General features: G+C 43.2%; 1 protein-coding gene across 1 annotated transcript in view; it reads right to left on the bottom strand.

Moving 5' to 3' along the window:
- Positions 1 to 267: 267 nt before the first annotated feature.
- The window catches only part of LOC144604759 (protein tyrosine phosphatase domain-containing protein 1), a 34,053-nt gene continuing 21,850 nt past the window's right edge, over positions 268 to 12,470 (bottom strand). The window contains exons 12-13 of the mRNA XM_078419390.1: positions 12,144 to 12,197; positions 268 to 330 (exon numbers count right to left, since the gene is read on the bottom strand). Of these exons, the coding sequence (XP_078275516.1) occupies positions 268 to 330; positions 12,144 to 12,197 (117 nt within the window). The remainder of the gene's footprint in view (positions 331 to 12,143; positions 12,198 to 12,470) is intronic.

Genomic DNA, 12,470 nt, shown 5'->3' with positions numbered 1-12,470 from the left:
CCAGGTAGTTTTCTTTTAGCATTTTGTTCCCAATGTTGAGTGTATCCTTCTGCTTAGTCCCTCCCATCTTTTCACTGAAGTCTTCTTGATACTCATCACTTGCTTTTATATTCCGAGTGTTGTTCTCCTCCATGCTGTTCCGAACACTCACTTCCAGTTCTACATCAATCTTCATTTTTTTTCGGTTAATTCATGCAGTCTTCTTCATTTCACTTCCTAATCAGTAATGGCCGTAGTGGGCATTGAGGCCCAACTCTGGATCTATCTTCAGGTACCAACAATACAATAACTGTCTTCAAGCTGTTGCTGCAAAACTTCAGTGGGCTCCACCTGAAACAAAGAGTTTTCAGTTTTGAACTTACAGTTGTAATACCATCTACCTCCACACAAAACTCAACCTCAGTCAAGTCTTAGGCAGTCTCAATCCAGTTGATGTTTTGGCACTGTTACAGTGCAAAGAATGGGCAGGAACCAGCACTGAATTGCCAATCTTATGCAGAAAGATCACTGACATGACATGATATTCTAACAGGAGGTGTTCTGTGATGGATCAATGATAAACTATCAATGGGATAATGGAGAGGGAGCTTTTGTTCAGCATCTTCCATAACTGGTACCTGAAGGAGATTGATGGAACAAATAAGACAAGCTTCATCGATAATCCCTCCTGTTAGTTCACAGGAAATGTTTGATGAGCGGTGTGAATGGAGGTTTGCTCTGCATCTAATTGTGACGTCCCTGCCCAGGGATGCAATATTAGGCCAGACCTGGAGTTGGAGTTGGAGTAATACTCTGCATCCTAACCATGCTGTGCCACTCTAGGAGTGTTAGTTGGTGGAGTGTAGCGTGAGCTTCACACTGCATCTAATCATGTTGCTAAACTGTACCTGGCCTGGGTGTGCTTGATGGGACATTGTTGAGGCAGATTTACTTGACATCCAATCCATGCTGTGCTAAGCCCCCCCCTGCCCAGCCTCCCTTTCCTTCAACACCCTAGCGGGGAGCTTTCCTTGAAGCAGTATGGAGGAAAGATCTAATTTTTGCTCAAAAACGCTGAGAAGGGAGATCTGTCATCCCTTATCTGAGCTTAGGGTGAAAGATTTAAGGATGACGTACAGCTCACAATAGTTGTGTTAAACATTAGGTTCATGCAATCAATTCTTACCTGTGACTGTCATTTATGAGAACTGAGAATAACACGAATCCTAGCACTTAGCAGTGGCTCATTCTTGGCTCCTCATCCAATCTCTGGTTGGAATATAGAAGCAGAACAAGTGAGACTAGTAACCTTTGTGATATCATCTGACCAGCAACCATCATAATGAGACTGCATAGGTCATTATCTGCTGCTTGATTACAATACTCGTGCATAAATATCACTTTTTTACAGAATGTTACTCTCTGGCATATATTTTGTTATTACATCCAGCAAATATTTCATTATAGCACGCATTGTGTTACACAGTGTAATACTCAGAGTGATAGAGTCAGTACAGCACAGAATGGGCCCCTTGGCACACAATGTTAGTGCCAAACATGATGTGTAGCTGAACCAATCATAAGATCATAAGTGAATTAGGCCATTCGGCCCATCGTCTACTCCACCATTCAATCATGGCTGATCTATCTCTCACTCTTAACCCCATTCTCCTGCCTTCTCCCCATAACCTCAAGACACCCATACTAATCAATCTCATCTGCCTCTACATGATCCATATCCATATCCCTCTATTCCCTGCACTTCCATGATCTGTCTAAATGCTTCTTAAACGCCGCTATTGCATCTGCCTCTCCCGGCACCCCTGGCAATGCCTTCCAAAGCCCACCACCCTCCGTGTAAAATAATTGTCCCACACATCGCCATTAAACTTCCTCCCTCTCACCTTATAGCTAAGCCCTATAATGTTGGACATTTCCACCCTGAGACAAAGGTTCTGACTGTCCACCTATTCAGAGAAAACAATCCAAGTCTAACCAAACTCCCCCTGTTGCCAAAACCCTCTAATCCAGGCAGCATTCGGATAAACCTCCTCTGCACCCTCTCCAAAGGTTCCACATCTTTCCTGTAATGGGGTGACCAGAGGTTTTTATTCACAAAATGCTGGAGTAACTCAGCAGGTCAGGCAGCATCTCGGGAGAGAAGGAATGGGTGACGTTTCGGGTCGAGACCCTTCTTCAGACTGAGTCTGAAGAAGGGTCTCGACCCGAAACGTCACCCATTCCTTCTCTCCCGAGATGCTGCCTGACCTGCTGAGTTACTCCAGCATTTTGTGAATAAAAATATTCGATTTGTAGCAGCATCTGCAGTTATCTTCTTATAATACATGGAGTGACCAGAACTCCACGCAATATTCCAAATGCAGCCTAACCAAAGTCCTATAGAGCTGCATCATCTCTTACTGACTCTTATATTCAATGCGCCGAGCAATGAAGGCAAGCATACCATATGCCTTTTTTACCACTCTGTCTAATTGTGCTGCTACCTTTAGTATGCTATGCGAGCAAGATCCCTCTGCACATCAATGCTGTTAACTAAGCATCTTGCCATTTAACTGTCTATTCTGTTAAGGGTCTTGCCATCATAGAAGTTGAAAGACTTATTCTGTCCCAGGCCTCGACAATTAAAAATTCCTACAGCATAAAAACACATACCAGTGTCCTACAGATTCCCACACCAATTCCCCACTGTGCCATTAATGAATGCTCTTCATTCCCACAGCCTGCTCAATGATTACATGTGGTGCTTGTTCAACAAGCATCAATCACGATGTTCCTCTGGAGTTGAGGAAGATCTGTTTCTACTACATTTTGGAAAGCAAAAGATGCCTCTGTGTGATTTCATTAACATGGTATAATCATTGCATAGCACCTCAAGTCAAGTCAATAGACAATAGACAATAGGTGCAGGAGTAGGCCATTCAGCCCTTCGAGCCAGCACCGCCATTCAATGCGATCATGGCTGATCACTCTCAATCAGTACCCCGTTCCTGCCTTCTCCCCATACCCCCTCACTCCGCTATCCTTAAGAGCTCTATCCAGCTCTCTCTTGAAAGCATCCAACGAACTGGCCTCCACTGCCTTCTGAGGCAGAGAATTTCACACCTTCACCACTCTCTGACTGAAAAAGTTCTTCCTCATCTCCGTTCTAAATGGCCTACCCCTTATTCTTAAACTGTGGCCCCTTGTTCTGGACTCCCCCAACATTGGGAACATGTTTCCTGCCTCTAATGTGTCCAATCCCCTAATTATCTTATATGTTTCAATAAGATCCCCCCTCAAATCGAGTTACTTTCATATGCACGAGTGAGGTATAGGTACAATGAACATCTTGCTTGCAACAATATCACAGGCACATCGATTCAGATCACACATAAAAACATAAATTATACTTAAATTACTTTAAAATTCTATAAGACAGTGAAAAGAGAAAGGACCATGCAATAAAACAAGACTCTAATGCAAAACACTAGTAGAAAACATTTTCATGGTAGTGCAAAGGGTGGTGCCTCAAGTTCCGTTGCTGAGGTAGGGTTGCAGGTTGTTAAAGAGCCAGATGGTTGTGGGAAAGTAGTTATTCCTGGACCAGGTGGTGTGGAACTTCAGGCTTATCAGTAGCAGCGAGACGAGGGTACAGCCCAGATTTTCATTGTATGGCCCGGATGGTGGGGATCCTTGATGATAGATGCTGCCTTCTTGAGGCAGTACTTCATGTAGATGCTTTCAATGGTGGAGAGAGCTGTGCCCATAATGGATCAGATTGTACTCTCTGCAGCCTCTTGAGTTCCTATGTCTTGGAATTGCTATACCAGGCCATGATGCATTCAGTCAAGCTACTTTCTATAGTGCATCAGCAGAGGTATGTTGGCATATTCAGTAACCTGCTGGATTTCTTTATACTTCGAAGAAAGTAGGGACAATGACTCACCTTCTTCATTCCTTCTACCACTGTCTTGACAGAGCATGATTTTGGTCAAGTTGTAAGGAGATGTACTGAACCAAGATGCATCTGGTAGAGCTGCTGCCTCACAGTGCCAGAGACCCACGTTTTGTGGGTCACCCCAGGTCGCCAATTAGCCTCCTGTTTCCCATTGAATACGAGTTATTTCAGGATTTGTATGCAGCAGCCAAAATCACCCTGCACTACTTCCAATTAGGCCTGAAACTTGAAAGGGGATACAACTTAAGGTGCACTTTGCAAAGCCACAAGACATGGGAGAGGCAATTCAGTGCTATGCACCTCCATATTTCACTCCAAGAAATGAACAGAAGATAAAATATTTAGTCTAGAATTTGAAGCCATTAAGGAACACATTTTATGTGTACAAGGTGTATCACATGATAGACCCATGATAGGAACAGAAGCAGGAGTTACTCCAGCTATTTGTGTCTGTGTATCACATGATGGCATTTGTATTTCCAGGTGAAACTGGCCCATCGGAAAATCAGACACACTTAATGATGTCACAACTTTTACACACCTAGTAAAGTCACAAGTTGTACACAAGTCAGGGGCAATATCATCCATCCCTTGAAACTTTGTGCTATCTATGCTTTTTCTTATACAAAAATGATGGAGATTCATGATTTAGGAAGCTTATTTATTTTATTTTAGCCTGTGAAAAGCACAAACACAATTCTTACTGAATCCGCAAAAATGTAATTTGCTAAAGAGCTTGATGGTGTGTCTGTGACAGATACACCCTTGAATGCACAAAGACCCCTGCTGGCTTGGAGCTGCACAACATCAAACATTCAATGATTACATATATCTTACTGCGTAAATTATACTCGGGATTACAGTCCTCACTTCCCATCAGCTTCGTTATACCTGCCCCTTGATGCCACACTTGGTCAAATGTTGCCATGGCATCAAGGGCACTCTGACCTCACCTCTGGAATTCAGGTCAGTCTGAAGAAGGGTCTCGACCCGAAACGTCACCCATTCCTTCTCTTCTGAGATGCTGCCTGACCTGCTGAGTTCCTCCAGCATTTTGTGAATATATACTCTGGAATTCAGCTATTCATCCACATTTGGAGCAAGCTGTGATGTGACTAAAGGTCCTAAAGAAGCCTAAAATTAGTATCAGTGATTAGCATTAATAATTGGTAAATAAATACAGACTCACCAATGCATTCCATATTTTTTCTGCTGCTGATTGGTAGACTAATTAACAACAGTGTTAATTTTGTGGATTTGTGGGCAGTATTTGCCAAGCAGCATCTACTTGATTACTAACTGCTCTGGAGAAGGTGGTTTGAATGATGATTCAAAGTGGCTTGAAGATCAGATACTGAGAAATAAGTGTTAGAAGCCGAGGTAATAATACTTTATCAGTGCTGCTGAGTGTGTTGAAGTATTATCTCTCATTTTCACATACATCTTTCAATCTGGGCTTCTTAAACTTTTCCTTGATCAAACAATCTGCCTATTGATCTCTTAATTTTTCTTTGTAATCTACAAACATTTATTTGCAATTTCTGACCCTGCAGGGATTCCTTGTTCCTACTCTAACTGTTACTTGGAATTACAAAACATTTACAACGCAGAAAAACTATTTAATCTGGCAGGTGTAAGCGGGGTTTATGCTCATCTGAGTCAATACCAACTCTTCTCCATCTAACCCTATCTTCCATATCCTTCCATTGCATTCTCCCTAATCTAACTCTCCTCCCCTTCACCGCTCCAGGTGGTGATGTGCTTTCCATTACTCTCTGGGTAAATATGTTTCTCCTGAATTCCCTATGAAATTCTATTAGTCGCCTATCAATTTATAACTGTTTGTTTTGGTATTCGCACAAGGCTAAATATCTCAACATTTTCTGTATATAAACCTAACATAACCTTAATAACCTTAATAACCTCTGTAATCAAAAAGTCTTCCATTTGCTAAACAGCGTCGCCTGTTCATTCTTTCTAACAAATTCGTCACAGTATTTATGAAAGAGTCTCATTAAGGTAAGTTAAAATAAATTAAAAAGGATTAAAGTCAAATGTATTACTACCTCGTCCACAATGGCTAAGATCAGTTCATTTAGTACCTACTCAGAATAAACAATCACTCTCCACCATCTATATACTAAAAGTCTCATTTGTTTGTTTGTTTGTTCCTGAACTACAGCCAAAACGGTACACGATAGCGTGACAATTTTAGGCCCATCTTACTCACCATCATCCCTTTGGTGCTAATGGAAGATGTTTAATTAAAATCGGTTATATTTTTTAAGTTTTTCAAAATTTTAAGTTTAAATCTATCTCCAAGGGAGGGAGGGGGGTGGAGGGAGGGGGGAGGAAAAGGGGGTTGAGGGGGATGGAGTAGAGGGGGAGGGGAAGGAGGGAGGGGAAGGGGGAGGGGGAGGGGAGGGGAGGGTGGAGGGAGGGGGAGGGGTGGAGGGAGAGGAAGGGAGGGGTAGGAGGGGAGGAAGGGAGGGGGAAGGGGAGGGGGGTGGGGGGAGGGGGGAAAGGGGGGACAGGGGAGGGAGAAGGGAGGAGTGGAAGGGGAGGGTGGGAGGGGGAGGGGAGGGTGAGGGGTAGGGGGGGAGGGGAGGGGAGGGGGTGCTGCTCCAATGCAGGAGAGGTTTGGGCCCAACGCGCCCAACTTGGTCTAGTTTACAATAATCCTTTGCCCGCTGGAACATATCACACAAAAACGGATAAAACAGGATAAAACCCATACAATTTATTTCTACTGAAATATTTTGTATAAACAAAGGTATTAGCCAGTTTAAAAAAACACAATTAGAAGGTCCTTTGAATAATTATTTGTACTCATGATAAATTCTTAGTCTCTACTGGAATTAAAAATAAACTTTTCAAGAAGGGAGTTTCTCCTGAAATCATTTCTCATTAAGTGATTTTCTCAAGTTTAGTAAGAGTTACAGAACCACAGAAGAATCCTGTTTTTTGTTCCATTTATTTCTTTAAAACAAACACCTCCTATTAAAATAAAAATTGTGACCTACAATGATACTACGCAAGGAAATGGGAAGCCACTATTTTGTAAAATCAGACCCATCACTCAAAGGTATTGTCATTTTAACAAAAGGTAAAAATAGAGATGATCTCATTGCCACCTGTCTTCTTACTCCAACAATTGCTGAGCGCTCGACTGAATGTAATTCACAAAACCCCATGAACTGAATGGATTCAGCAATCAATGTCTCATGCAATACTTAAATTTGACCCATATCACAGCAGGACCAGATTCATGTGCGTACGAGAGGTCTTTTGTGATACATGCAATGTTTGCACTAAGACTAACAGCAACTTTGACAATTTAGGAATGTTGTCTTCAACATTTTGTCTCTCTTACTAATTGCACATATTAAAAATGAGCGTCATGCCTGTTAAATTAAAGATTGTAAATTTCAGAATGTTCAACCCATTCCCTCTCTTAACCTCACTGATACGTTCTACTCAATATCATTCTCAAAAGCACGCATTAAGTTGGAGATCAAAACAGGACACGTCTGGACACAAGATCGCCATTTTAACTCTCTGTGTATTTTCGCAATGCGCCGGCGCAGCTTTACCATATTGTTGCATGTATCCATCACAAGCAGCTTTACCATATTGTTGCATGTATCCATCACACGCAGCTTTACCATATTGTTGCATGTGTCCATCCAATGCAATACATCACACTCACCATCCTCCATCTCTCCTTGCCTCAGAAAAGGCTTAATTTGTGTTTTTAAGCATGAGTGAACTTTCATCCTACTCCTGAAATGCTGAATATGTAAATTAGTTGTTTCCTTAAAAATCGCACAACAGCCTATTTGGCACGGTGGCGCATCGGTAGAGTTGCTGCCTTACAGCGAATGCAGCGCTGGAGACCCGAGTTCGATCCCAACTATAGACTAAGAAAATAACTGCAGATGCTGGTACAAATCGATTTATTCACAAAATGCTGAAGTAACTCAGCAGGTCAGGCAGCATCTCGGGAGAGAAGGAATGGGTGACGTTTCGGGTCGAGACCCTTCTTCGTAGAGTAGGAGGGCAGGAGAAATCACAGAGGGGGAGCAGCGAGAGAGCATGTTGCTAAACTCTCGTCGAAGAGAGGAGGAGAACTTCTTCAAAGTGGACATACCTTGAAGAGAAATCGCAGTGTAGCAACAAGTAGTATAAGAAAATAACTGCAGATGCTGGTACAAATCGATTTATTCACAAAATGCTGGAGTAACTCAGCAGGTCAGGCAGCATCTCGGGAGAGAAGGAATGGGTGACGTATCGTGTCTCGACCCGAAACGTCACCCATTCCTTCTCTCCCGATATGCTGCCTGACCTGCTGAGTTACTCCAGCATTTTGTGAATAAACCCAATTATAGACTGCTGTCTGTACGGAGTTTGTACGTTCTCCCCGTGACCTGCGTGGGTTTTCTCCGAAATTTTCGGTTTCTTCCCACACTCCAAAGACGTACAGGTATGTAGGGAAATTGGTTTGGTATAAATGTAAATTGTCCCTAGTGGGTGTAGGATAGTGTTAATGTGCGGGGATTGCCGGTCGGCGCGGACCCGGGGTCCGAAGGGCCTGTTTCTGCGCTCTGTCTCTAAACTCGACTAAACTAAAAATTTGATATCTAATGGTACAAATACCCTCTAGTATTTGATGTGAGCCACTGAGAAGGTTGAGCAGTGGTCAGAATAGAGGGACGTTATTAATAGAGTCATAGCATTATACAGCATCGAAATGAGCCCTTCAGCCCAACTTATTCATGCTGACCATGGAGCATATCTACACTGATCCCACTCGCCTGCATGAGGCCTTGATCTCTGTACTCCTTTTTACAAAGTGAAGGTAGACACAAAATGCTGGAGTAACTCAGCGGGACAGGCAGCATCTCGGGAGAGAAGGAATGGGTGACGTTTCGGGTCGAAACCCTTCTTCAGACTCGGGTCTCGACCCGAAACGTCACCCATTCCTTCAGGTCAGGTCAGGTCAGATGCTGCCTGACCTGCTGAGTTACTCCAGCATTTTGTGTCTACCTTCGATTTAAACCAGCATCTGCAGTTTTTGCCTACACTTTCTACAAAGTGAAGTCATCTATATGGATAGCGAAGTCAGGGGTTATGGGGAGAAGGTAGGAACGGGGTACTGATTGAGAATGATCAGCCATGATCACATTGAATGGCGGTGCTGGCTCGAAGGGCCGAATGGCCTCCTCCTGCACCTATTGTTTATTGTCTATTGAATGTGTGAGGTTGCAGCCTCTGTTCCAATACCTAAAGGGGCTGCTTCTTGCCCTCTGGCTGCGCTTCATCCTCATCTTTGGACACCCTGTGTGCAGGGGAGAGTGTAGGGCTGAAGATGTCCTGGTCAGGTTGCTCCTAGGCCTGGCCAAGCTGGCCATCCGTGTATCACGGCGCCAGGGGGAAGAGAGCTCTGCCCGAGCCGGCTGCCTGCCCCTTTTCCGGGGTTATGTTCGCGCCCGAGTGGTATTAGAAAGGGACTATGCATTGTCCACAGGCATTTCCAGGTGATTTCTGGGACCGCTGGACACCGCGGGAGGCGGAATGCATCCTTGACAAGGATTGTAATATAGTTGTTTAAGAGTGTAAATGTAGGAATACTTGTTTAGATAATTGGGTGATTTTGTATTATGTTGGTGGGTTTGTTTGGTATTGTATATATTATTTGCAATAATTGATTACATTTATTTTTGTTTAGAAAAAAAACCAAAGTGAAGTCAGGCACGATTTCTTGCAACAACCTGTTTCTCCCTGATGAGTTCAATGTATTCTATGCTCATTTTGAACAACAGGCCAATGGAAAGATATCATCCGCCCCACCGCCTCAGGGGCATCTGTACTCACAGTCACTGCCGCAGATGTCAGAGCAGCCTTTGTGAGCGTGAGCCCATGGAGTGCCCGGAGTCACTGCAATTTGTCTACTGTTGCAACAGATCTACGACAGATGCTGTCTTCCTGGCCCTACACTCATCACTGGAATATTTGGATATCAAGCCACCTATGTCAGATTCCCATTTATTGACTATAATTTCAATCGCCTGAGGACAGGCGTCGGACGCTATGGAGTAGCGATGAAGAGGTGGGGTCTCGTGGACAGTGACTTCTGCGAGTGTGGGGACCCAACATAGACAGTGGAGCACATAGTCACCAGTTGCCCCAAATACCGGCCACCGAATGGTGAACGAGGTCTGATTGACCTGGACGATGACACGTTGGCCTGGCTCGCCTCAACGGAGCTGCGGGTCTAAAAGACATACGACAGAAGAAGAAGAAGACTTCAATTCAATTTCAATTTCAGCTCCATAGTACCAACCAAGCTTATCTCCAAACGTCTGGACCCAGGACTCAGCACACTATCTGCAACTGGATCCTTGACTTCCCAACCCATAGACCACAATCAGCAAGGACAGGATACAGAACATCCTCCATGATCATTTCCAATTCTGTGCCCTGCAGGTTTGCGTTCTCAGCCCTTTAATCCTCATTCTACACTCAGGACACTGCGGCTAGGTTTTGCTCTATTTCCAGAGTCAAGACAATGACCTTTCTCTCAATGTCATTTGGACAAAGGAGCTAGTTATTGATTTCAGGAAACAGAGTGGTATACATGCCCCAGTCAGCATCGATGGTGCTGAAGTGAAAATGATCAGGGCTTCAAGTCCCTGCGTGTCAATCCAATCAACAATTTGGCTTGGTCTATCCACATTGAAACTGTGGCCAAGAAAGTACACCAATGCCTCTACTTCCTCAGAAGACTGAGAAAACTCTGCATGGCTCGATTGACACTTATCAATGCCGACAGATGCAGCAGAGAAGGCATCCGACTGAGATGCATTATAGCTGTGCCCAAGACTGCAAGAAATTGCAGAGTTGTGGATGCAGACCAGATCAACACAGTCCCCCATAAACCAGCCTCCCCCCATCGATTTCATGCAACCTTGGGAAAGCAGCAACATAATTAAAGACCACTTATACCCCGGTCATTCCCTCTTCCCCCCCTACCCACAGGGCAGAAGATGCTATAGCTGGAAAGCATGCCTTACTATATGCAGGAACAGCTTCTTCTGCACTGTTTTCAGACTACTAAATGGACTGCTCCTAAATGAAGGGTATAGTTCACATCTCCCGGTCTATATATTGCGGCCTCTGCACTTTTCTTTCTCTGTTGCTGTAACACTGTAATCCTGGAACACTATATTCTCAGCTCTGGATATTTTTCTCTTTGCACAATCTGCAGTACTTGTGTATGGCTGGATTGTACTCATGTACAGCATGATTTGACTGGATCGCACACAAATGTTTTCACTGTTTATTGGTACACATGACATTAGTAAACCAATATCAATTCAGTAGTAGACCAGCAGAGAATTTTGTATTTTATTTAAAGGCAAGGTTTATTGATTGAACATAATGAATCTAAACATAATCCAAGCAATACTTGTGCGCAGTATGAATATCTGATGCAGATGGTGAATAGATAATTTTGTTACAACTTTGGCTATCTTATTCTACAAATAGATATTTATCTTAAACAGAAGTAGGTCAGTCACCCTATGGGATGTGATTAAAGCAATACAGGAACCCAGTTTTCATTTATTCAGGAAGGCAAAGATTACTCACAGTGTAACTTTACAGATTCATCGATTATTCAGGATAATAATTAACTCTGAAGAGGTGAGGCAGTGACATGTTGTTATGACAGATTTAATTGACAGTATACTTTAGCATAATTGAATAAATTACTACAAAGTAGGAATATAAAATGCATCAATGGTGCCGAATTCTTTCTTACAACAATACACAAAATAACCGGATGTATATATATATATTAAACTTGTTACTTGTTATACCCTCAGCATTACCTCAGTAACAGGAGCAGGAAAATGAACAGAAATCCACGTTTGTCACTGATTCTCTCCTTGCAATGCAAGGTGAATTAAAAAACTGTAGGATTGGTGTCAATGGGTGATTGATGGTTGGTGGACATCTGATGAGCCAAAGGGCCTATTTTTGTGCCATATCTCTGGCTCTACAACTCAATTCCAGGTGAAGCAAGGGTTAAATGTAGAATAAAGTGCCCTCAAATACCCCAAGGGCAAGTATAAATACAGAGTAAAGCGCTCAAGTGAGACAAGTAATAAATTCCTATGGAATATTCATCTCTTTTCGAACTAACCATCGACTCTGCAATCATGCTTCTTCTACTATCTTTATCCAAGCAGTCCTTGCACTGCAATGGTGAGGAGCAGGAGTAGTGTTTTATAGGCTTCTGCAACTTACAAGATGTTGGGTGAAAGATGGACATCAAGCACATGATATATAGTTGCTTGTAGCCTGAAATCCCAGCACTCAGAATGGGAGATATAGTCCCAGGCCATGTGAACCACTGGGAAGGGGTTTGCACCCTATACGTTCTGATCCAGAGATTCAAACCCTCCCACTATGCCAAAGGGTTACACATTGGAAACATGACAAGATGACTAGTTTAGGGAAATTAAAACAA

This window comes from Rhinoraja longicauda, chromosome 23, assembly GCF_053455715.1.
Source record: "Rhinoraja longicauda isolate Sanriku21f chromosome 23, sRhiLon1.1, whole genome shotgun sequence".
Classification (NCBI taxonomy): Eukaryota; Metazoa; Chordata; class Chondrichthyes; order Rajiformes; family Arhynchobatidae; genus Rhinoraja; species Rhinoraja longicauda.
This window is presented reverse-complemented; position numbering and strand designations above follow the sequence as displayed.